General features: G+C 45.2%; 1 protein-coding gene across 2 annotated transcripts; it reads right to left on the bottom strand.

Moving 5' to 3' along the window:
- Positions 1 to 588: 588 nt before the first annotated feature.
- fam193a (family with sequence similarity 193 member A) lies at positions 589 to 24,602 on the bottom strand. Of its 2 annotated transcripts, none has more exons than XM_042093259.1 (23): positions 24,197 to 24,602; positions 21,532 to 21,591; positions 21,083 to 21,331; positions 20,352 to 20,533; positions 19,998 to 20,165; positions 19,551 to 19,788; positions 19,203 to 19,327; positions 18,784 to 18,931; positions 18,596 to 18,670; positions 18,357 to 18,434; positions 16,002 to 16,117; positions 15,559 to 15,801; positions 14,736 to 14,889; positions 12,933 to 13,082; positions 12,306 to 12,569; positions 10,953 to 11,166; positions 8,200 to 8,481; positions 7,586 to 7,835; positions 6,478 to 6,664; positions 4,676 to 4,912; positions 2,662 to 3,634; positions 2,395 to 2,476; positions 589 to 1,633 (listed from the first exon to the last, which is right to left on the bottom strand). In XM_042093259.1, the coding sequence occupies exons 1-23, from the start codon at positions 24,428 to 24,430 to the stop codon at positions 1,540 to 1,542; spliced, it is 4,803 nt and encodes a 1,600-aa protein (XP_041949193.1). In that variant the 5' UTR covers positions 24,431 to 24,602; the 3' UTR covers positions 589 to 1,539. The 2 variants fall into 2 exon arrangements, with proteins under 2 accessions (XP_041949193.1, XP_041949197.1); XM_042093263.1 differs by having other exon boundaries at positions 8,245 to 8,481.
- Between the last annotated feature and the right edge of the window lie 1,451 nt (positions 24,603 to 26,053).

Raw genomic sequence — 26,053 nt, 5'->3', positions numbered from 1 at the left:
ACACACACACAAAAGATTTCATCACCTGTGCAATTCTGGACAGTAGGTCAGAACTGGTCATCTCTGGGAGGACACACTGTTAAGAGTGACGGCACTCTGGAGTAAGCCCTGGGCAGCTGCCGTGCATGTAGCCTTTGGGTCATCTGTGCTCTTCATGCTCACTCAGGGAAATGTACTGGGAAAGGAACATGACTCACCGAAGCTCACAAGTAGATCAGAGGAGAAAGTAATACTGCTAGGTACTTTGCCTACTCAAACCACCTCTCCTCTGCTGTCATAACTGACCTTAGTCAAAGTGGCCTAGAAGTGACACATGCCCGAGGTGGCCAAAATGACAGGCGTGACACAATAATCGACTGCTGTCTCCCGTACTCCAGTGCTGAACTGCCTCGACAGTGCTAAATCTATGGCGGGACGTTTATTCTGAGGAACAAACACACAGGAGGCCACGGTGAGGTCTGCGGGTCTGGTTTCCAGTTACTACGGGAACATCTAAGATTGCACAACTGCAAGGAAGGAGTAGCGAAACCAGGCCGCACTAGCAAAGATGGAGCAATAAAATGAACATCAACACACAGACACATATCCTGCCATTCTACTGGATTCCATCTTTCAAAAAAGAAAGACAAGATTTTAATATTACTTAACAATATGTTAAAAAGTAGGCGGTTCGGCCTCAGTGTTAATACAATAGACACTCTATAACAGATTGATAGTGTGAGTATTGTTTTTTTTTCATCAATTTGATTCTGAAAGTATTTCGATACAAGCTGGCTACAAGTCAAAAAAAAAAAAAAAAAAAAGATAAAGCAAAAAAAGCAAAACAAAACAAAAATAAAAGCTTTAAACTTGGACACTTTCCTTAACGGCTGTCAAGTGGAACTGAGAACCGATGAGAACTTTATCAAGTATTAGCCTTTCTTGTACATAGTGAAACAGGCTGACAGGGGAAGTAAGGAACCTGGATGGGTCCGAGCCCGTGTCTGCTATATTCTTGAACTGCGGTTCTGGGTGCAAGTGTGATAGAAGCCACAGCCATAGTGAACAAAAGGCATTTTTAATCATATGTATTTGTTGTGTAGTTTGTTTTCTGTCTTTTTTTTTTAAGGAGGCCTTATTCCAAACATATATTAAGCATTTTGGACAACTTGGTAAAGCCAAAAGAAAACATATAACATGGCTTCAGTCAATGTGAAATGCCCCACTCACAGACCAAAAGCACACAAGCAAGAAAAGAAAAATGGAAGGAGGGAAAAGAAAAAAAAATCAAGTTGAGAGAAGTCGATTTTTTTGTCGTCAATTGTCTTTTCCCCTCCCCAAAGTACTGCGAGAACATCAGCCCATACGGGTTCTTAGTAGGAACCACACAGCAACAAGGACAAGGCAAGGCAGCGTGGGATATGTAGTTCAGAGGAGCGGTCGGTCGGAGCATAGCAGCAGTGGGGTCAGCAGTTGGCCTGGAGCGTGGTGGAGGGGGGGGGGGGGGGAGCTGATTGAGTTCCTGCCAGAGTCTCTTCAAGTGTAGCCCCCACACTCCGGTCAGTGTGCGGCGAAGGTGGCCTTTTTCAAGCTAAAGTTGGACCAGTTGATGGATAGCCGTTGCCTAGTCTGTCGAGCAGAGTCCAAGCAGAACCTGAGGAAGGAGACAAAGAATGTTTATTTATTTATTTATTTTCAGAAAGTGCACCTGTATGACCTAAACCCCATTATCAGATTCTCAAGGCTCACCTACCCACACCACATGTCACAACAAGTGAACACCCACTCATTTAAGCTGCAATTCACAAGCAGTGATGGGGCACTCAAAATCTATCCCTTTCTGCAAAATAATCCTTGCCCTTGTTGACATCTATAAATGACTTAAAGAAACGCTTAAGAAGTAATTTATAATTTCTCCCATTCATTGTGTTTATGTTCTTCTGACAATTATTAGCTATTACTACCATGCTTTTATATAATTTACCTGGATACTCCTTTGCACTTATTTTAACAATAGATCCTTTCAACTGCATAAACAAACAGCATTTCTAGAGTATTTCTGATGACAAAGTTAACAACATTGAACTAATGATAACTGAAAAAAAAGAAGTTTTAAAGTCGACATTTTGTAGAGCATTACGATAAAAAGTCCGATTCATTTTCATTTCAAAGTATCTGCATTACTTTTCAACCGGAAACCCTCTAGGAACATGTTAAAAGGGTCTATAGAGTACCCAGAGAAATGTAGTGCAACAAGGTTATTGCAGGGCTAGGTTACAGTCAGTGCCACAGCATACACCTGATGGTCAGTCACGCGCTGCCCTCTACAGAGCATGTCATTCTCAGACAAGGAGTCTGGCTGTTGCATATTTATCTCATCCATTTCCAGAAATGAAGAGATTTGGAAGCCCCTACCTTTTGAAATATTCCACTTCCCGTTCAGTCTCATCCATTTCAACACTGTCAAGATCGATATCTTTGGGCAGAAACACGTCATCTGAAACGAGAGCACGCGATTTTAGGTGCTGGATCAAAATAATCACATGCAGAAATGCGTGCACACACACACACACAGAAATAAACACACAAACACACATAATCACACACACACACACACAGAGAAACCTTCACAAAAGTCCAGCCATACAAAACTATTACAAGCTGGTACAAAATGGCACAAACCTATAGAGTTGGTCATCTTGTCTGACTTCTTCTTCTTATTCTTCTTGTTCTTGCCCTTGGGTTGAGGGGACTCGTTGGCCGGTGGTCGGCCATTCTGCGTGGGTGGCTCCGAATGTTGTACGGACACAGGCGAGGTCCTATCCTCCTTTCCGGCGTTTAGCTGCTTCTTCCCCGACGTTCCGTTACTCCTTTCCTCCCTGCGTGCCTCTGCGGTCGACTCCTCGCTGCTGCGGGACTTCGTTTTGGAGTTTGCATGCGTGAACGCGCCCTCGTCCGCCTTGGAGGCCACCTCCGAGGTTTTCATGGCGTCGGCTGACCTCTTGGTGGTTTCGCCATGGCATCTGCCGTTGGCGGGCTGCGACTTGGCCCTAGCCTTGATGCTGAGGGGTTCGGGTTGTAGAAGGGAGGTGTTGACCGCTGTTGTCGTCGTCGCGGTCATCGGCATTGTTGTTGTCGCTGTTGAGTTGGCTGCAATGACCGCGGCGGCCACGCCGTTGTGAAGGTGCTTGGCAGGCTTGTCCTTCCCGCTCTCGGCTGGGCTGTGCAGGGCTGGCGGCTGGCCATTGGGGGGGGCGGCGATGGCGGGCAGGCGCTCGGGCTGGAGGTCCTTGTGGGTCAGGCCGATGAGGCCGCGCAGCAGAGCCGCCTTGCCATTCTTCATGTTCTTCTCCAGCACGCTCTGGGCCGTCTGCTTGAGGGGCTGTGGGTTGTTCTGGAGCGCGGGCAGTAGAGGGGCGAGATGCGTGGTGGTGGTGGCGGCGGCCGTGCCGGTGGTCTCGGCAGCCTTCTTGTCCTTCTTCTTCTTCTTGTTGGCACGCTGCTGCTGCTGCTGCTGCCGCTGAAGCTGGAGCTCCTGGAGGCGCAGCAGTTCCTGCTTCAGGGCCTCCTCTTCCTCACGCCGCTGCTGCTCCTGCAGGAGCAGCTGCTCCTCACGTTCCCGAGCCTCCGCCTCCAAACGCGCCTTCTCCTCCAGCTGCAACAACAGCAACAACAACAAACACTCTAGCACCGGAGATTCAATCACACATAAGAACTCAAACTCTATACCAGTGTCCAGGCCATCAAGGGTAAAGGCCAGGTATGTATTAACATAGCTAACTTGTGTCTGAAGAAATAACCTAAACAAAATTGATTCCGTTACTGGTCATACGACACTAATAAGCTCTAAACTCTGAACATCTGCTGCGACAAGACAAAGGTGTTCAACTGACTGCCGTTTTTTTATTATGAAGGTGCATCTCCCTGGAAAAAATATGAACATTAGACCAGTGTGTGGTCTATGAACAGAGAAAATTTAGAAAACAGTCAATAGCTCAGTGCATGTTTTATCATAAAGACATATGGAGATAGTAAGGTTAAGGGCATATTAGACCTGGTTTTGGTTCCTGAAAATCAGCTGTAGGAAGCGATTTAGGTGACGACAAAGGGGAAACTTTGAACTCTCTGACAATAACAATATGGTATTTTTGGGAGGGTTCTACTTCTCTACACTGATCGGGTTTGGTTAAGGTTCTCTATCTAACCTCAAGTTACCAAGAGCTGAATATGAACGTCAGAGGAGAGTGAATACAGTTGGCTCTGGGCCAAGTGGAATTCAAGTGAAGTGTGCTGGATGTTTCCTGTTAGATTCCCAGCCTTTCCCCTGTCAAGCTGGTCTCAGCACCTTCCTGCCACAGGTAATCAGAAGCAGGATCATTTCTCCTTCAACATTTCTCTACACAGTCTAAAAAACGTTGGTACGCCAATGCTGAAATGTCAGAATCTCTTTTCATGAAACATCAAATTTTAAGAGTGGGAGTAGCATAAGTGACCATTTAAAATGTTTACATGTCAAAAATTTCAGCAACATGTCTTTAAAAAGCAAGTGCGGGCAGATGGGGGGGTTGCCCTGTTTTTGTTATTCGCAGCGCAGACATTCTTGTAAATTGTTTAAACACCAGGTTGGAAAAAAAAAACAAACAAAAAAAAAAAATTGAGTGTGGTGTGCAACAAAGTCGGCGTGGTGGTGGTGAACCTTTTTCTGCTTGTGCCGTGCGCGCTTGGCTGCCTTGGAGCTGCTGGCTGGCTTGCTGTCGGCGCTGTTGATGAACTGCAGCAGGTCCTCCACTTTGCGGTGGTCGGCCACGGCCGGATCGCGCTCCAGCACCAGCTCCTCCTTCTTGGGCTGCTGCTCCTCCTTGCGCTTGGTGAGCCGCAGCCGCAGCTTCTCCCGCATCTCTGCATAGTTCCTACTGGTGGGGGCCGCCGGGGGCTGCGCACACACACACACACAAAGAACATACACACACACACACACACGCACACAAAGAAGATACACACACACACACGCACACACACGCGCGCGCACACACACACACACACACACACACACACACACACACACACACACACACACACACACACAGAGGAGCGGTAACACGAACACACAGGCATACGCATGTATACACACATACATACAGACAGGAACATACATACAGACAGGAACAGGAACACAAACACACATCTCACCACACACACACACAAAGAACATATACACACACACACGCACGCACACAAAGAAGATCCACACACACACACACACGCACACATACGCACACAGGCACGCACGCACGCAAAGAAGATACACACACACACGCACAGAAGATACACACACACGCACACACACGCGCACACACACGCGCACACACACGCACACACACACGCGCACACACACACGCACACACACACGCACACACACACGCACACACGCACACACACACGGGATAGATTTAGAACATAGTTAGGAGAAAATGGCAACAAGTCATGTGTTTACTTAGATTCAATTACGCTGTTAACTCAGAAAAGAAAGCTAATAAATTTAGGCAAGTTCACTCCCACTAACAATCAGTATCGGAACTCCCCCTATTACCGTCGGTCCCATATTTCCGCCGTCTTGCGTGTATGTGTCACTTAATATTCATTTCTATACAAACCAAGATGGCGGACTCCTAAAGAAACGCAAGCACCCACACCATAGGTGTATCTAAATTAGCTATGTACCAAAAATAACATTTTAGCGTGACTCAAAGAGCTGTAAACAGTGTTGTAAGGCTGCGTGTACACAACCGCTTGGAGCTCCAGGGGAATTTTAATTTCATGACGAGAATTTTCGGTCGAACCACTCATGTGCCGTTGAAGCGGCGTAAATAGGCGACCCATCAGGCCAGCACTATAACTCAGAGCGTGGTAAAAAAATCGGATATTTCAGGCAGTAAATGCTCCCGTTAAGAACCAAACCAGATTTTGGTCAAATCTACACACCTATGGCTACTGAAAAATGTAAGGTTCATTTAGCAAATGTTATTTTGAAGTGTTAAAAAATATTGTTATTTTAGAATTTCTGAACAAAAGTGGTGATAATTGGGGGTGTTACGATAGTAGTGGCAAACCACTACTGCTAAAATCAACACATTTTAGTTACATTATTCTGCCAGCAATTTGACTACTTAAACCTAGACATCTAGAGTACTATGTTTTTGTAACTCTGACTTAGACCATCATATTATCTAACCTGAAGTTCCTTTAACATAATATTTGCATTTCATAAAGGAGGGCAACCTCAACTGAGCTTGCACAGTCATGTCCCATCTGAGAAGTCAGGTAGGTAACTGCACTGGCATTAACATCGCTTATCTTCACACTTGCTTGCCAACTTCCTATGTTTCCATGGGCAGCATCATGCCCCAAAAGCCCTATAGGCATTCCATTAAAAAATAATTATACGTAATATTTACAATGATTACAATGACATTTCCAACTGCTGTGATGAAACCTTACCCCTCCATGTCCGAAGAATTCACAGTAGCAGCAGTCACAGTACTTTCCTTCTTTCTGATTGGTGGACGTGGAGGTGGAGGAGCTGTGCTCTGAGCAGCTGTCATCGTCCTGGCTCTCTTCGCCGTCATAGGGAGGGTGATCGTACCCACTGTTGCCCTCGCAGCGATGCCCCTCGCAGTCCGGGTCACTGCAAGGTCAGACAGAGGTCAATGAGGTACGAGTGAGAGTGGGGTCGCTAAAGGATATACCCGGGGCTGTAAGCGCAAGGCCGGTGGCTGGGTGCCGCCGGTAACTACGCCACGATCGCCATATTTCTTTCATAAAACAGTTCCACTTACAATTAATCAAGTTTAAAAACATCAAATTGTGCTTTTATATCGTTCCATTTGATGTTTGTTCATTCATCCTCCACCACAATAAATTGTTTCAATCAATAGTCTATTGATGGGCAATAATTTGTTAACTTGCTTGTCCTCATGTTACATGAATATTCACCCTACTCAATGTAATGCACTTTCTCCCACAATAACTACCAAGTGTGATGTAATGAAATCGCTGATCTCTCCCTTTGACTGAATGGAATGTTGGTGTCTGAAAATTAAATGCAAAACGTGGAGTGATTCCTAGCGGTGCAGATTACAAGTGGGAATACTCGTTGAATGCCCGTCACCCAATCAGATGTTAATAAATAGTTTGATCTGACCAAGTTATAACCTTCATAACACTGAGCAGATATGACCTTTCTTGTTCCGCAATGGCTAAGGGCAGTTTGAGCTAAGTGACCTTCTAATGATGGAGGCGCCATTACTAAACTGCCATGAGTTTCATGATGTGGTAGATTATGATGTTTAGAGTAAACATCCTACAGTGGCCCTCACAGTTGCAACCTATTCATAATGATGACAAAGTGTACTTGAACAACATATTCTTTATCTATCCATAAAGAGATAACCCAACAAAATTTTTTACAGTTTTCCCTCTTATCCATAAATATGACGATAAACATTATTTGGATTGCATCTGAAAGGGCCATTTTTCCTCTTATTCACTAATATGATGATATAAGCGATTGGAGTTGCGTCTGAAAGGGCAGGTGTGGCTAACTGACCTGCAGATGCTCGGGGGTGCGCTGACGGGACCGTCTCCGGGGATCGAGGGGGGCTCGGCGGCGGACAGACACAGGCCTGGGTGGGCGTCCATGAAGCCGGGCTGCGAGCCCATACTGGGCAGGTGTGTGGCGGGGTTGTTGGCGAGGGAAGCACCGTTGAGGGGGGGCAGTCCCGTGGGGCTGTTCCGTGCGGCGAGAGGGCTGCTGGGGTGTCGGTGGTCCTCTTTACCTATATTGTGAAAGACTTCACCTGAGAAAGGAAGACAACACAGATGAGGGACCGAAATTCACACATCGTGGACACCGCATTAAACATCAGCACATCACCATCCAGACATTACAATGTCAATAGCACATAACATTCACAACCTATGGTAATGTTGTAGCAGTGCACTATATGTTATTATCTAGTGTGTCAAATACTGAGTAGTGTGTGCAAACTGCCTTACTGCTGTTACTGCCTTACACAGTTCCTATGGTAACACACACAATTTCAGCTCAAGCTCAAGTTCAAGTTCAAGCTACAAAGTAAACACCAAAATGTGAAGTGAATGTGTCTGTGTGAGCCCTAACCAAATCCCCTGCCTGCCTGTCTGCAGCACTCCCCTCTTTACCTAGGGAGGTGTGTCTCTTAGATGCAACTTCGAGGAAATTATTACTTGACTGGACAGTGGTGGCGGTGCAGGAGACAGAGGAGGTGGCTGCCGAGGTGGCCATCACCACTTGCTTGGCCTCCAGGAAGGCATCTTGGAAATTGTAGAGACACTTCTTCTTGGCTCCGTTCTTTTTCTCCTTGCCCAGGGGGGCGAGGGCGGGGGGCGGGGGGGCCAGGGCTGGGTGCTCGTTACCCGGCGACGGCAGGGGGACGTCAGGCAACGGAGGAGCCAGCATGTCACCTTCAACAACCAGAGAGACAACAGAGTTCAAAACAACAGTAGACAGAAACATGCAATTCACATATCTTCCATTGCAATCACAGCTCTTATGGTTCCGGTAATAGTTCTTATAATACATACCAAGCCTCTCCATGTCTCCACAATGATTCTAGACTGCACTTTTATAGCAGCAATCCGGGTTTTGAGGCAGGAATGATTATTTGCCATCACTTTAACATTGTGCTCACTTTTTTGATGGATTGAGGTCTGGAGTCTGGCTGGGCCACTCTAAAATGTTGATATTGTTCTCTATTAAAGCTGCAGTTGGCAAGTCTGTCAGATTGAGGGGACTTAGCCAAAATGTTGAATGTTTACAACTCTCATGCCCCTCTCCCACTACCACAAGCACCCTCTCATTGAATTTGTGCTCGTCAGTGCGCATCAGACTGCACCAGACTATGATTGACAGTCCGATCTCACACAGCCCTGCTCTGATTGGACCAGAAGAACCGGGAGCTGTGGATTTTTGCAAAACAAATAACAGGCTCTAGGTGAAGGGAGAAATGCAGGTTTTTTTCTAAAACCAGCTGATTTATGTTCTGTCGGAGCATAGTATTGGTTTCAGTGAATATGATCAAAAAAATCTTGCCAACTGCAACTTTAACTATTTCCTGCCTTGTTTGGCCGTATGTTTTTGATCATTGTGTGGTTTAATGGTCCAATGGCATCTATTGGGGCAGGTCTCTCAGCACACTGCCTGATCTTTTCCTCCAGAATGTTAATTTAGCCCCTTGTTTTAATGTTACCATTTACTTTGATAAGGTCACCAGGTCTCCCTGGTTGAAAAACATCCCAAAATAATAATTTTCTCACCCCACACTTGAAATGGACATGGCATCATTGGGATTTAATGCTTCTTTTTTATGCCAATCTTAGACCATGTCCCTGGTCAAAAAAATGTTTCCTGTGAATCCAGCGAAAGCTAAATTCTTTGTCCAGAAAAAGAACAATTTCAACATTTTAAAGTCCAGACCTTAATCTGACAACACAAGGCCAGAGTGATGGCAAATAACTGATCCTGCCTCAAGACCCGGATTGCTGTTAAAAAGGTGGCAACATGGAGAAGCTTGGTAGGTACTATGCAAACCATTTTGAGAGCTGTGAATGCAAATAAATATGACTTTTTAAAAAGGGTATGAATAATTTTGGCCATGTCATTTTTCATAAAAATATTTAAAAGATGAAAAACGCTTCTTTCATGTTTCTCCCATATTGTCTTACAACCTTTTGCCATGTGGCAGTGTCATTTTCAGCCAGAACAAACATATTGGTCAAGAGAAAATTACATCACTATTTGCCAGGGGTATGAATCATTTTGTTCTTAACTGTATATAAGCTGGGCAGGATATGACACGATGTCAACAATGTGGAGTCCACACAAAACCTAAAATATAAACATAAAATAACACATATTTCCACCAGCCATGTTCTGTACCAACTGTTTGAAGACTTTTTTTGTTTGTTAAATAGCTAAGGTATTTACTACAACTGTCAAGACAACAGACTCAGAGTTGAGTGGGCTGGAGTATTAGGCAGAATAGGGAGCACAGGCAGAACCACCACAGTGCATCTGGCCTGTTAGCTTCAGCCAGTTATCAACCACCATCTTTAAACAAATGGCCTGTTAGCTTCATCCAGTTATCAACCACCATCTTTAAACAAATGGCCTGATAGCTTCATCCAGTTATCAACCACCATCTTTAAACAAATGGCCTGTTAGCTTCAGCCAGTTATCAACCACCATCTTTAAACAAATGGCCTGATAGCTTCATCCAGTTATCAACCACCATCTTTAAACAAATGGCCTGTTAGCTTCAGCCAGTTATCAACCACCATCTGTAAACAAATGGCCTGATAGCTTCAGCCAGTTATCAACCACCATCTTTAAACAAATGGCCTGATAGCTTCATCCAGTTATCAACCACCATCTTTAAACAAATGGCCTAATAGCTTCATCCAGTTATCAACCACCATCTTTAAACAAATGGCCTGATAGCTTCAGCCAATTAGCATCCACCATCTTTAAACAAATGGTTACCCTCAAGTGATAATTTCTACCCACATTTTCAAAAACAAACCAATTAGATGCCACATCGCTGGCGGACACAAACGGATGTTGTATGTCTGGATTTGTATGTGAATGAATTCCTGCTGGGAGGATCAGCCAATCCACATGGATGACTACATCAGTGACGTGGGACATAATTAGTTTGTTTGTGAAAATGTGGAAGGAAGTGAGCACATGTTGGTTGGCGCCGTTTCTTAAGACAGCGACAGTGGCAGCGGAACCCCATTGAGTCAATTTTGGGGTGAATTAGCTCGTCTAGAATCGGCCATGGAAATGAATGGGGCCGGAACTTCCTCCGTCTCCCTCCGGATCAAAATAACACCTCCATGGCCTGCGCGCAGGGCGCACTCCCGGTCATTCTCACCGGAGAGGGGGTCGGGGAGCAGCACACTGGAGTTCCAGTTCTTCATCATGTGGGCGTCCCACAGGTTCTCGAACTTGAGCGAGGGGCAGCCCAGGGAGCCGCTCCAGTCGCCGGCGCCGCTGAAGCAGTTGGGGTAGACGTGGTCAGGCAGGGTGGGGCTGAACACCTGCGGCCTTCCGCCTGTGTGGTTTGACGAGGGGGCAGGAGGCAGAGTCTGGACGGGGATAAAGGACAGTGGCATCGTGAAGCTGACAGAGATGCTAAAATGCAGTCAAGAGTTCAATATCTGTATTAACATCCAGGTAAAAGTGCAAAGGAGTCTAAGCAAATACAGTACGTGCATCTGATATAAGTTTGATATAAACAGCGTCTGTTTATATCACATTGTGAAGCTGTCAGAGGCTAAAATGCAGCCAAGAATTCAATACCTGTATCAACATCCAGATCAACTGCAAAGGATTCTAATAAAATGTGTGCATATGATATAGGTTTGATATAAACAGCGTCTGTTTTCATCTGACAGACCAGACCAGATATAAACATTATGAAGTCTCAAGGTCAAAATCTCTCAAAACACCTCTGCACACCTCTTGCGACAGCGCTGCAGCAGTTTCAAATAACTCCGTCCAGTTTAAATTTTGATGAGGTGTGACCCCTAGTGGTCCTCCAGTGGCAGTGCAGACATAAAGACCTGCCTTGCCTTCAGCTTAGTGCCATGCATTTGAGGGCCAGAGAATAAGAGTGGCCCACATTTCTAATTCCCACAAACCAGACTAATCTGCACTGCACTTCTCTTACACAACAGCTCAGCAGCCTGGAGCACAAGGCTGCCGTACAGCATGCACTCACTGTATGCAAGTATCTGACTATCTAATGTGCAACATTGAACGTTCTCTGTCCACACTGAATCAGTTAAATATTCACTTCTGTTGCATCATCTCTCTCGTTCAATTTGTTCAATTCAACGCAAGCAAATCCAAGTAAACTTGAATCAGTGCATCCAAGAGAAGTTCTGTTCAAAACAGTGCCCTCTGTTGCGCCGCACAGCACTGTGTTGCTATGTAACCAGATAGGACATTGTAATTGAAAACAAAGCTATCAAACACCATCGCGTCACATGCAGTTAGGACACTACTCAGTCCACTGCATGCTTAGTGTCTGTAAAATAATTTGCAGCTTTAAAGACGTCAACTAAAAAGCGGCCTTTATCTTAACACAATACGGCCATGTGTTTCAAAACCGAATACCACTGCAGAAGGACTAAGACAGACCTGATCAAGGAGCACCTGAGATGTCGGTCTGTTGTTATTATTGATAGCGTTACATGAGACAGTTTTTGAATCGTGGCCTCACCTTGCTGTGTGCGAGGGGTGGACTGGGGTAGAGGGTGGGGTGCAGCAATGGCCGGGGTAGATGAGGCAGATTGTGTAAGGGTAGGTGGCCGTGGATGTGGGGGTAGAGGTGGAGGCTGGGGTGGGGCGCCATCTTCTCTGTGAAGAACTGCTGTTGCTGCTGCTGAGCGGCATGTAGCCTGTTGTTGCCGGGCAACAGACTGGTGGAATCTATGTTGCCCTGGTTGCACACATGACACTCACAGGGATGCTGCACCTGCTCCACCTTCGTGTAGAGGAAGAATGTTTTTTTATAATTAATAAATATATCATACACATATTACATCATTAAATTATACGCATGACATGCTATCTTCAGCTGTAATATTCTATGAGTGCATGTGAGTTAGCCCATACCTCACATCAATGATGAGAATATGTGAGGAAGATGGTAATGTTTAAGTGCAAGGGTGACAGACTCAGACTGTTCTGCTAAATTATAACCAAGTTCAGAAGACGCCCAATGCAGCTTATTTAGAACTAAGCTTATCAGCTTATCCTGCTTTTGAGGAAGCATGAACTGCAAAAGAGAGAGAGAGAGAGAGAGAGAGAGATAGAGAGAGAGAGAGAGAGAGAGAAAACAGTGCACCTGTGTGTGTGGGTAGGATGGAGGCGGGCTGTCGCTCTTCCTTGGAGAGTGCTCCCCCTGCTGCCCTGGATGCTCTCCTGCGCTCTCCCCCTCGGCCTCCTCCTCATCACCCTCAGAGGAGCTGCTGCTGCTGCTGCTCCCCCGCGGAGACTACAGGAGAGGAGTAGATAGAAAAAAATATAAAAAGATAGAAAAATACTTTATTGATCCCCAAGGGGAAATTCAAGGTCTCAGTACAGGACAGAGGACAGAGACACAGAAAACGAAGACATGCGACAGATACAGGAGAGCATGAGATGAGACAGGAGAGGAGGAGATGAGATGAGAGATACAGGAGAGGAGGAGAGGAGACAGATACAGGAGAGGAGGAGAGGAGATGAGACAGATACAGGAGAGGAGAGGAGACAGATACAGGAGAGGAGGAGAGGAGAGGAGGTGGACAGACAGGGAGAGAGAAAAGAGCAAAATGTCCGTAGCAGAGATTGAAACACAACTGGACCCTGACAACTTCTAGTCCCGAGTTTCTAGGACGAGGTTTCCAAATTCAGACAAAAACTGCTTATGGAAAAGCATGTTGTTTAGGGTTGGGTATCGTTTGGGTTTTATCCGATACCGGTGCTAACTCGATGCTTTTAAAACGGTGCCGGTGCCGAAACGGTGCCTGAACCGGTAGGCTACTTTGTTTATAAAATGTTTTAAATTAAAATGGTCTAAAGCATGAATTGCTTTTTTTATTATTGATAAGACAAATTTGAACATGAAATTGAACTGTTATATTCAATTTACTATCAATATCTCATTGCTCCTACGAACACCATAATACATTTAAATGTTAAAACAGCTTGCTATGCATGCACACACAATGGTAGGCTAAAGCTCTGCTTTCTAGTTTATCCAGTGTAGGCGGTTTGCCATAAGGTAGGCCTATGTTAAAACCGCTTTCCATAAAACTGCCAGGTCATGGACAACAGCATTTGCAAGCAAGCTAATCTAACAGGGACTCTACTTTCCAGTTAATTTAGTGTGTTCACAAATGCTTCAAGAAATTTCATGTCTTAACCCATAACACGCAATAGTTTTGAACATGTTAGGCTACATGTCGGTGTTGAAGTGTTTAGATTCCCAGCACTAGCCTAGTAGGCATTTTAACAGCAACTATGGCTATGCGCTAACACCAGTCAGCTGAGTTTAATTAGCAATAACGTACGGAGATGGTTTCGTAGCCTCTTTGACAGCTCAGTGACATCAGGTATGTAACCTACATATTTATGTTTTTGCCAGCTACTTTACAGCAACTTTTAACATGATCTTCAAATTCATTGTGATGCTATATGGGCCTCATGCACATGAAAGATCAATATCATGCCATTATGTTGTTTAGAACACATCAACGTTAGAGATGGCGCATGACATGCAGTGATGCCTCGTATAAAAAATGAAAAAAAAAAAAAAAAACGCTATTTAAGCACCGAAATGAGGCACCGAAATCCACGTTGTTATTCGATGCAGTTACTACCGTTTGCGTCGGCACCGGTGCCATATTAGAACCGTGTTTCGGTGCCCAACCCTAATGTTGTTAAACCATAGTGTCTTCTTTGTGTAATTAAACATGCAATTAAACCTTTAAAATCACAGATCTGAGTAGACTTTACCTACACTGGAAACTTAATATGTCTAAAAATGCCTGAAGTGGCAGCACCAAAGGTCACACTTTCTCCCATGCACACACGAATGCGCGCGCGGACACACACACACACACACGCACACACGCACGCACGCACGCACACACGCACACACACACACCTCTTCCTTGAGCGCCATGTTTTCTCCTGCTCCATTGAGGTCACTGTGAATGCCGTTCATGACGGCCACCACTGCCGGGTCGCTGTAAGGGCTCATGGAGTAGATGTCCGCAAACTTTGCCGACAGAGGAGGCACTTCATCATCGTCACTGCCACTACGCCAGGGAAGACAACAACCAAGCAAAACAAACAAAAAACAAGAGTGAGTCACTCATTCGTCACTTTAGGGTGTGTTCCACGAGGGACAGAGGATTTATTGCACACAACACAATAGCACACACAAACTTGCTTAACTAGCTAACGTCATGCGTCAACAAAGAATAATCACTTGTAATTATCTGTCTGCACATGCTCTCCATACACAAAGACCCCCAGACATTGAGTGTAATGTAATGTCTTCCAGATAAGATAGGATTGAGGATTTCTAACACATTTCCATTTCAACCTGCAAACATTTAACTTACTCAAAGTAGATGCATATTATTTCCATATAATTACTATGGTATACGACGAAGACAAGCACAGCACACAACCACATACAGTGTCTGTGTCCATTGGCCCTAATCTGATGGACTAAATGCATAGTCTTAAGTCTAACTAAGACTGAGGCTAATTCAATAACTAGGTAAAATATTTTTTTTTGCGTAATTTAATAACACAGGCAAGACATTCACCGATGCCTCAGCTCAATGCCCCCATGACAGCATTGCACAAGAACTTTGCTTGTTGACAGACTTTTAAATTAAGGCCCTGTGAGTGTTAGTATGTGTGTGTGTAAATATTGTAGCCAATGGTGTTGAGCTGCCCACCGCGGGATCACTCACAAGGTGGCCTGTGTGTCCTGCGGCAGCAGCAGGTGGGGGTGCTGCTGGATGGTGATTGGGGAGCTGGACGCTGAGCCCGAGCCCGAGCTGCCGGACGACATGCTGGGGGGGTGCACCTGGGACAGGTAGTCCCTGGGCGGTTCCGCCTGTGCCGGCAGCTTCAGGTGCAGCTCCTCGGCCATGGGGGCGTCCATTATGCCGCACGTCAGGATGTGAGAGAGACTGCAGTCGTCACAGGTGCACCTGAGGAGCAACGCAGGGCACGGAGAGTAGATACATAGAGATATAAAAAGAAAGGGAGAGAGGGAAGGGGGGAGGGAGAGAAAGAGTGAGAGAAATGGACGATGATGAATTAGTGATAAAACTAGCATTAGCACTTTGGTCAGTGCTAATGGCTGGACAATGCAGTTAAATGGCGTAACGGTCTGTAGGTGGAACCTTACCGTCTGCGGTAATTACAGTTTGGACAGTCTGGTAAACTCAGTCTGGAAGACAGCATCTGCCTCACTGTGTCTGTGAAATTAGTGTCTCCTGCAACAGACTTCTGACTGTTTGCTACCTAGATTGAGAAAAACAAAAACGCAAGGTGTGAATCTCATTTTCAAAACCCCAAACACAAGCTGCGTTTACATGGACGTTTATTTTTTTCCAATCAGATAAAAAAAAAACAGATTGGCATTTACTCTGCGTTTACAAGAAACAAGCATTTAATCATTTGGAAGCTCCTAGTTGTATTGTTGCCATGGAATCTGATTTGTTTATGTCACTCTACATTATTACCACTTATCACCCGGAGAGAAGAAATACTCTTTTCTGATTGGTTGGTGGGGTGGCTATTAATTCTGAATAGCAGGACACCTATGAAGTAGATCTGGTAAAAAAAAGTTTAATCACCGTTCCATATCAATGCTTATGAATGGTTGCTATAACAACCATAGAAGGATGATGGTTTAGTCTGGAAGCAGGCTTCGCAACTATGGAATCAACTGTAAACGAAGTTACTGTCCATGCTATCGCTATTATAGGGCCAAAGAAAGTTGTACAACAAACTGAACACGTCTGCTTCCTTTTAAACAGAACCGCTTGTTTCCTTTGCGTGCTATAAAGGCATGACTATTGCCTATAGTGGCAACCGGGTGATAAGCGGGATAACGGCCTTCGACGTGTCCTGTTATACGGAATTAATGGACTTGGGCGGAGGCAACGGGAAAAGTTCTTTCCTCTCATCCTTGCCCATTAATTCCGTATAACAGGACACCTCGGCGACCGTTATCCCATACATATGGAAAACCTGCACAAAAAGCAGAAATGTACTCCAACAATCGGAGTACCTGTTTACATTGGTGGATTTTTCAATCGACTGGATTGAATCCGATTATCAGTACACCACCTCTCTGTATTTGATCAGAAATTTAGTCGGATCAGGCTGAATCCGATCCATTGAGGCATTAATTTGTAATCAGATTAAAAGTGTCCATGTAAAAGGGGCTAATGACAACACTTTGTCCGATTCATGACTCTCCCTCATAGTAGCTCCTTTTTTCCACCAACACAATCATGTCAAATGACATTCACGGCAAAAAATCTGTCTGTATGTATTTCAAATTAGAGTATGGTCAGCATAGAACAAAAGTATTAATTCTAACTACACAAAACATAATGACAGAGACACCTAAGATTATGAAGTTAATGCCCATGATATGTGAGTGTGGTTCCCAGGAATAGTGGTTGCTATGCAACAAAAGCAATGGCTATAAAAATATCAAACAAGACACCTTCACACAAACTCTAAGCCCACATCTGGGGTATGTAAAGTTAACCAAGAATAAATTATTTTTCGCAAAGTTAATGCTCAAAGAAAAAGAACTCTGCAAACGGTACAGATGACATGAGACATCCAGTGGGTGTTAAGTGATAAAAAAACAAGCCTCGACAGGCCATACATGGCACTGGTGGGTGTAGGGCTTAACATTTTTTTGTTTTTGTTCTACAACCTCCTTATAATACATCCTTTATTTCTTCATTCCTTTGTCTGTTCATGATATGTATAAAATAATGAGCACTTGTCTTCTTATCTATTTAAAAATGTAAACATACAAGACATGCATACTCTAAATAGGTGTGCTAGATGTTAACTCATTGAATGCCAAGCTGTTTTCAGAAGCTTTGTCCTAGAGTGCCAGCAATCTAGACCGTTGTTGATGATACAGCCACAGCATATTCGGTGTTATAGCTATGAACACATACAATGGCTCGTTTGAAAGGTGAGACTTTAAGCTCTCAGTGGGTGCAAACCGTGTATTTCTACATGCCTCTGTTCCTGAGAAATCCCAAGCTAAACAGTGGGTAATTTTCATCAAAATCCCTGTTTTTTTTTCTAGAAAGTCTGCCTGCAAAGTTTCTGGGAAGAGATCTAACGAGACCTGCCACCTAGTGATAAACCTACGAAAATAAATGACCTGATTTTGACCTGGCGTGCATGTCACTGATAGGCTAATCAGTGACTGATTCAAAACAAAGTGGCAACCATCAAAAGCCGAGTTAAGATCAAACGTCCAAATAAAATGTCCAGATCTTGCGTTTTCATGAGTTTTCGATCGTCATATATTTCATTTCCATTCATCACAGAGTTCCCAAAATCACATATAAGGTGTGTTAGAGTGTCTAGTTTCGTAATAAATAAAAAAAGAAAAGCTAAAAACGTAATATTACGTTTTTGGCACTCAACGCATGGGAAGGTAAAACGTAATATTACGTTTTTGGCACTCAATGAGTTAAGTCTCAATGTCTGCTCATACCTGCTCCTCAATGAACTTCTTCTGTTTGAAAAACTCCCAGTCTTCTTTCAGCATTCGCTGCTTTGTCTTTAAGGACATCTGAAAACAGAACATCATGTCATTGACTGAAAGTGGGCGATACAAGGTGGGCACCATCTCAAATGTATTAATCTCTATTATCTCTGTGTATTTCATTTATTTTTGTATTCACAGATGTGCCAGTGCAACTGTCACAAAGGTCAAAGGTCAAACTGACTTACATTTTTGCTAATTAACGACTTGTGTGGTTCAGTCCGTTGATTTGTACCGTTCTGCCCTTCGACCTTGGAAAGTAACTAATGAACAGAAATAACAAAACCCATTATGAAGCAAGGAAACAAGTCAAATCAGATACATCAAACAACAGATAGTAATGATGAACAAACACGACACAATGCTCGTAGCCTACCTGCTCGTCGACATAACTGTCTATTCTCTTCTCACACTCAAGCCACTCAACGGCCACCAAGTTCATCTCCTGGTCCAGCTGCTGGTAGCTCTCCAGCAGTTTTCGGTACATGTCCTCACTGTAAGAGTCGTGAGAGGTTGTGCCCTGCCTGAAGACATAGCACACACATTCACAAAACATAATTAGAACATTGTGGCATTTTATCCCGATGAGAGAGTGCGCCTGCTTTACAGTGGCATAAGTGCAACATATAGTACAATAATATATTATATAAAAATATATTTCTACTGTAAAGCTTATCGATTTCAGGATAACAAGAATACAGATATAAAAAATACATAATATTGGAGGGGCCTAGTCTGCCTCAATTCCAGCTGAAAACGTGTGAGCTGTCCTACCGAATGCCGGAGAGCCCTCACCTGAGCTGTGAGACCAGGGCAGGTAAGCTGTTGTGCAGGATTGGTTCAGAGAACACCAGGTTCTCAAAAAGGTGCTTGTTGTGCAACTCCCATGTCACTTGGAACTTCTGTAGGTGCTCGTTTTCCTGAGGAGTAGAGAGGAGAAGGGAATACACTGGATCGTCAACAACAAGCAGCGACAGGGAGAATGACCTCCTCAGAGAAAAGGGAGAACTGTTTGACAGAACCTGAGGTATGTGTCAAGGGAAATGAAAAGCTTCATAAAAATGTCATGGCACCATGCACAAATGTATGCCTCGCGTGGGTTAAGAAGGCCCAGAGTGGTAAAGGTATGTGCGGCAAACTGACCAGCGTGAGCAGGAAGCTGCTGATGGTGCGGGCGGCCTGACAGAGGGCGCTGTACTCCTCCAGCAGCAGCGAGATGAACTGGTGGGCCTGTGGAGGGCCGTGGACTGCCGCAGCTGCCGCCGTCACCTTGGAGCCGGCCGACAGGTGCTTGAGGAGCCGCACCTTCATCTCTAGCACGTACTCGCGCGCCTGCTGCTCCAGCCGCTGGTACAGCTGGTACGGGTCCTTCTCGCACAACCTGGAACACACACAAGGGGCACGCATGGGTTACGCCACTCACTCACACGCTATGTCTGTGTGTGTGTGTGTAATCTAACCCGCTAAAGCTCTGTCTGAGGCATTCCAGTTCAAGAATCCATATAGACTGCTATCACTCTCCAGTATACTAAGTTGGGCCCCACCAAAGCCACTTTGAGGCCAGAGGTGAATGTCAGCGTCCAGACGTACCTGTCCACCAGTTCCTTCATGCTCTCTTTGTCTCGGTCCAGCGGCTGGTCTTGGTCGTCGGCAAGTGGTGTGCCAGTCTGGCGATAGATGCACCGGACCAGGTAGCGCACCTCTGACCAGTGGTTCTGCAGCTGCTGGGACTCCCGCTCCGACTCCGCAGTGATCTCTCTGCAAACGGGCGTGCGCGCGCACACACACACACACACACACACACACACACACACACACACACACACACACACACACACACACACACACACACACAGAGGAGGGTTAGAAGTGTGCGGGGGGGGGGGAGGGGTGGGTGTTGTGCCTGTCTTTTAAAATCCGAGGAGATTGGGACCGAGTGCTCACCTCCTCTCGTTGCAGGCCTCGCAGTTGCACACAGTGTCGGTGGCGAGGGGGAGGGGGGCGCTGAGCTCCGGGGCGGGGAGAGGGGGCGCGCCGCCAGTGCCCGTCAGTCGGCTCCCCGCCCCTACAGGCTCCTGAACGAGCCCGCCGTTACCCACTGGCATCGGCAACAGGAAGTCCTGGTTCTGAGAGAAACAAAAAGACACAACACAAAAGCACAGACAGACAGGACGGTTAGACGGAGATGAGCAGTGTCAGGTGATGTTGTGAGTGCAAGAAAGAGACCAGTCACCGTAATCAATTCCTTTTACAATACTTCGTCATTAAATCTCTAAGGTCGTCCTGTCTTGCAGCAGCTACTGAAGAAAAAAACAGCAATCTCACAGGCAAGCTGACAAGTACTCATTTATCAACAGGAAATACAGAACGTTTCCAAATTGACCAATGACGGTCTTGTCTTTGGCTGTCTGTGGCTGCGTCCCCTGAATGGTGACAACTTTATTTTTTTGGACAGTTAGAGCAGTGAAGAGATCACAGTACATCTCATTGCTCATAGTACTGGGTAGGCTTAAGGTAAGCAAAGGAACTGGCTGCACCAAGTACACCAGAGTGGCAAGTATGCAATTCAAAACAAAAAAGACCCATCTTTTATTACTACCCTCCACTCCACTTTAGTTAAAGTTGCAGTGCTGCCCACGGGAGAAACTTCCAGAAAGCGAGAGCGAGAGGCGTACCATGGCCAGTGACTGTTCCATGGCCGCGTGGCGCTCCTCCTTCTCTACGGTGCGTCTGCAGTCTGGGCACACCCACAGGGGCAGCTGCAGGGAGCTGGGCGCTTTGAGGGGCTGCGACATGCCGTTCTGCCCCACTGCCTCAGCGTCCAGGAGGGTGCTGTCCTTCCGCTCGCTCCGGCACAGCAGGCAGCGGTCTCCGCTCGTGTAGGGGGCTCTCTGGTTCAGGCCGAAGGTGAACGGAGTCTGGGACTGCCGAAGGGGAAGCCGATAGGAAGGATGGGGAGGGAGGAGGAGAGAGAAGGAGCAGGAAGAGACAGCCGGTGTGATGTTGCAGCATGTCGCCAAACAACAACAAAAACAGTTTGCATCACTACTGTTGGAAATTCACTCAAAGACTGGGGGGGGGTGCTCACAACAACTGGAAGGCAGAGGGCACAGTCACATCTTACCTGAAGGACTCCTGAGAAGTCTGCGTTCACAGAGAACTGAGGCGTGCCGTTCATGGGAACCTGGAGAAAAGAAACATCACACGTTCAACAAGGCAGGCACTGCAGTTCACTAGTTTAGGGCTTAAGCTTACTTAAGACACAGCATGAATAATATGAATGAATTATTAATAATAATTCAAATAATAATAATAATAATGATGACATAGGAGCATAAGCTAGGCCTATAACTTCTCACATTGACTTACGATCTCGTCAATAATACTAAGGTACTTCAGCAGGCAAACAATGTGCTTTTGCGTAATTAAATCTATGCTTTACAAAAATAAAAATGCTGTTTTCTGCCAATCAGTTAATGCAATGTGTACCTTGAACACTGTATACAAGACCCTGGAGGCCTTCAGAAAGAACCTGCTAAATTATTTCTTAAATCCTGAAAAATGTTGACCCACCAGGTACCACCAGGCACCAGACTTAGCCTGAAATATGACTAGCAGGCCTACATTTCATACTTTGTTGTTTCAAATCTTACAGTTGAAATCTTACAGTTGAGTTCATCTCTCCCCTGCACCAAAAAGACTGGTTTATTAGATGGCATACCTACTCAGAGTGGGAAGGAGTAATATCGCTCCTGCAAGCAGGCAGGCAAAATTAAATCCATGCTGTTACCTCAGTAACTTGCAACTCAAGGGAAAAAAAATAAACAGGGAGGTAATGCTCCGAGCTGTAAATCTAACAGCATGGTATAATAGCACTACACTGCAGGGAGGGGGCTATGCTAAGTCACACACACCTAAATAACTGGCGAGAAATACACCGGTTGAATTTAAATGCGCTGAGGCCGTGGTCGCTTGAGGTGGCCAGTACACAGCCTGGCAGTGCAGCAGTGTCTTGTGAATTACTGCTTCAGGCACCTGCTAAAGCACATTCAGCTTGAGATGTCATGCAAGGAACAGCAAGACACATCCAAGGAATAATCATGACCACGTTCCATGCTGACAAACCACATGTCATGTGCCATGTTGTACTACCTCGAAACCTACTTGTCCCCGTCCCTCTGACTTCCCCCAGACCCTTCCCTGTTTATCTCCGGAGCCGGTTGAGCCTGAGGAGATGGCAAGTCACGCAGCAGATGTCAGATCAACAGCCTCCTCTTTTGAGCTACAGGGCGGCACACTCCTGAGGCAGTTAGCCCAGGCTTTCAACATGAAGCAGACCCTACTCCAATTTAGACCAATTGAGTGGGCACGATCACGTTCATGAGACATAAGGAATCAAGCAACATCTAAACAATATTGATGCTTTTATGAACATCATAACTGCACACATTGACAAAAATGGCAACTATTTTTTTCTTTCTTCTTTAGCTATTTAGACAGTTAAAAAACGGAACACCATTTCAATCAAAACACTTGACTATGATTGGTCAGGCCACGGGTTCAGTCTTAAGATCAAGGTTCTATGCTAGATTTCAAACAAAACAAAAGACTCATGTACATCCACAGACAGTCAAAAGCACCCAGGGAAAATGTTTATAAGTGTAGGATAGGGATGGGATAAGTGGATAATATTTTCATAACAGCTGAGATGATGTAAACAAAAAAGTAAGTAATAGCCTAGTACAGCAGCCACATAGATAAGAGCAGTTGACCACAACACCGGACAAGCAGTACCAGCATGGATGTAGGCCAACATTTATTAACAGGCATAGTTCCTGTCACGTCAGATATACGTCTTTTCCCAACCAAAAAATCTGCCTACACAGAGGGTAAAAAATGATCCACGATATGTGTTACCAATCTTACAACACAACAACAAACGTGCCCCTTCTGATCCAATCATAGGATCCAGTGACACCTTTATGCAGCTTCTCAGGAACACTTCCTGTTATGAAGCTCTACGGACACTGGGACAGGTGTCGCTGGCGAATTTGGCGTTACCATAACTAACGTAGCTAAAGCAATTTCTTATCTAACAAGCTCGAGAAATTGTGACACGTGACCATTTCATACCCTTCATGTAGTCAAACCAAAAATATAAAATTATGTTAATTAAAGCTTCACTGATTACAATTCATAGCCAATTTTCCCGACTTGCTATGGCACAGTAGCTAGCCAGCGACCTGCTATGGTGGCTAATGTAAGATCAGCTCGTGAACACTGACAGCAAAAATCGATTGACAGAACCCCTCGAGTTACCAGTATTCCTCTTTCTGTCTGCTATATCCCGAACTGAATATAGATCATAGTGGCAATAGGCATTCCTTTACGAAGTCTATCATCAAAAATCATACCATTGCTTGAAAACATACGGACATCTTTCCTTGTTATGTTGGGCTGGTCTAGTCTGATAACTTGGCTAACGATTAGCTAGTTAGCTAATAAGCTAACATTAACTGAGGAGTTTACACTCCGATGAAATATAGCAGTGATCGCTTACATATGACAATCGGTATACGGTGCTTCTTGTCAGATGCATCTACGCAATGCATGATGAGCACTGGTATTGATCAGTGTTTGGTAGGACCAGGACAAGCTCCAAACCTTACATTAACGTTACCGAGCCAGCTAGCAAGATAAAGATTTTCAAGTAGGCCGCAGTGTCCGATGTGCTCTGCTCTCATGTAAAACTTGATCGTTATGATCGTACATCTGCATACAAGTCTCACCTCTCCATTTAGACCTGTGATCCCCACAACATCACCGTTCCCCGTGCCTCCCGGTGTTAAAAAGCTCGTGACAGGGGCGGCCGGGGTTGTTGAGAGAGAAGTCCGGGCCGTAGTTGGGCTCCCGGCCTGGATATTACTAGCGATACTGCAGATAGTGCTGGTGCAGCTACTGCTGCCACCGCCCCGCTTGTTCTTCCTGCGTTTAGCTCCTCGTTTTGCGTCGGTTGGACTCATTTTTTAAGGTATATTAAAGACAGCTTTCCGTCTACAAAATGTGGGGTTCTCCGGCTGGATGCCAGACTGCAGATCGGAAGATATAAATAAAGGTGATCAATGTTGTGATGACAAAATAACAGAGCCTCCGAATATTACCAGACTGCTAGCTACTACAGTTGAAATTCCAATATGGCCGTCTCAACAGGAATTGGCTGCTGCGATTGCGTTCTTGGCGTATGCTGACAGACAGCTGAATGCTGGGATATGTAGTGTGCAAAAAGTCAACTGCGAATATTCTCAATATCCGTTTAATGCCACGAAATTAGGTAACAGTCGTTGTGTTTTATCATTATTTTAGAATGCCACGTTTATTTATGAACACAAGTAGGATTTTAAACAATGGTTCTTTATTTCTATCTGTCTGGCGGTATGGTTCTAACATTTATCACAGTATGCTATCATGGTAGCCTTGTTTTTCTTAAACTTTCGACACATTTCACTTGCACACAGCCAGGTAGATCTATCTTAACTCTTTTTTTCCCTGATAGGCCTATTGCCCTATTGCTTCTGCATTCCAGAACAATTTACTTCTCAGTGTGCATGTGCATGCCCACATTGCTACCAGTAATTACAGTTTTTCTCGATCGTTTTGATGCTTGTGTCAACTCTGACATCACTTTCTCAAAACAGAACACCTGTGTCTTCAAAAGCACTCTGGCCAAAATGACACGTTTTGCTTGCAGTACTGGCAAAACCTTAGGAGGAAATTCTGTTGTTTATACGGGGTCAGCCCTATGTTCCCACCCTATGTTCCCATATTTCTAAGGTTAAGTATAAGTATAAGTATATATACTTTTTTGATCCCGTGAGGGAAATTTGGTCTCTGCATTTAACCCAATCGGCGAATTAGTGAAACACAAACAGCACACAGTGAACACACAGTGAGGTGAAGCACACACTAATCCCAGCGCAGTGAGCTAGCTGCCTGCTTCAACGGCGGCGCTCGGGGAGCAATGAGGGGTTAGGTGCCTTGCTCAAGGGCACTTCAGTCGCGGCCCACTGGTCGGGGCTCGAACCGGCAACCCTCCGGTTACAAGTCCAGAGTGCTAACCAGTGGGCCATGGCTTAGGTTATGTTAGGCCTGAGTTGTGGGTGGGTGGGTGGGTTAGGGCAGTGTTTCTTTTTCAGACCAAGGACCACTTAACCAATAATAAAAAATATTTAAAAAAACACCGAAAATGGCCCAGTCACTGATAACTGACACAAAGAATTTGCTCTGGCCCAGGTGTGGCCCACACTAAGTAAAATTACTCTTATTGTTTCTCTTGGCCCAGGTGTGGCCCACACACAGTAAAATTACTCTTATAGTTTCTCTTGGCCCAGTTGTGGCCCTCACACAGTAAAATGACTTATTGAGTGTTGGCTGAGTGTCAGCTGGGTCCCCGGGCCTGTACTGGCCCACACACTATAAAGCTGATATGCTGAGTGTTGGCTGAGTGTCGGCTTGGTCCCCGGGCCTGTACTGGCCCACACACTATAAAACTGATCTGACTGAGTGTTGGCTGAATGTCGGCTGGGTCCCCGGGCCACATGTGGCCCATTAACTACCAAAAGTACTTGAAAATAAACAGAAATCCAAAA

This window comes from Alosa sapidissima, chromosome 1 (assembly GCF_018492685.1).
Source record: "Alosa sapidissima isolate fAloSap1 chromosome 1, fAloSap1.pri, whole genome shotgun sequence".
NCBI lineage: Eukaryota > Metazoa > Chordata > Actinopteri > Clupeiformes > Clupeidae > Alosa > Alosa sapidissima.
This window is presented reverse-complemented; position numbering and strand designations above follow the sequence as displayed.

What these genes read in the sequence shown, in the direction of transcription:
- fam193a (XM_042093259.1), bottom strand. Translation starts at nt 24,430, where the DNA reads ATGAGTCCAACCGACGCAAAACGAGGAGCTAAACGCAGGAAGAACAAG. An exon ending in TGGAACAGTCACTGGCCATG is followed by an intron (nt 20,534 to 21,082) that starts GTACGCCTCTCG and finishes TGTTTCTCTCAG; the next exon opens with AACCAGGACTTCCTGTTGCC. An exon ending in GCCCTGGTCTCACAGCTCAG is followed by an intron (nt 18,932 to 19,202) that starts GTGAGGGCTCTC and finishes CTATGTCTTCAG; the next exon opens with GCAGGGCACAACCTCTCACG.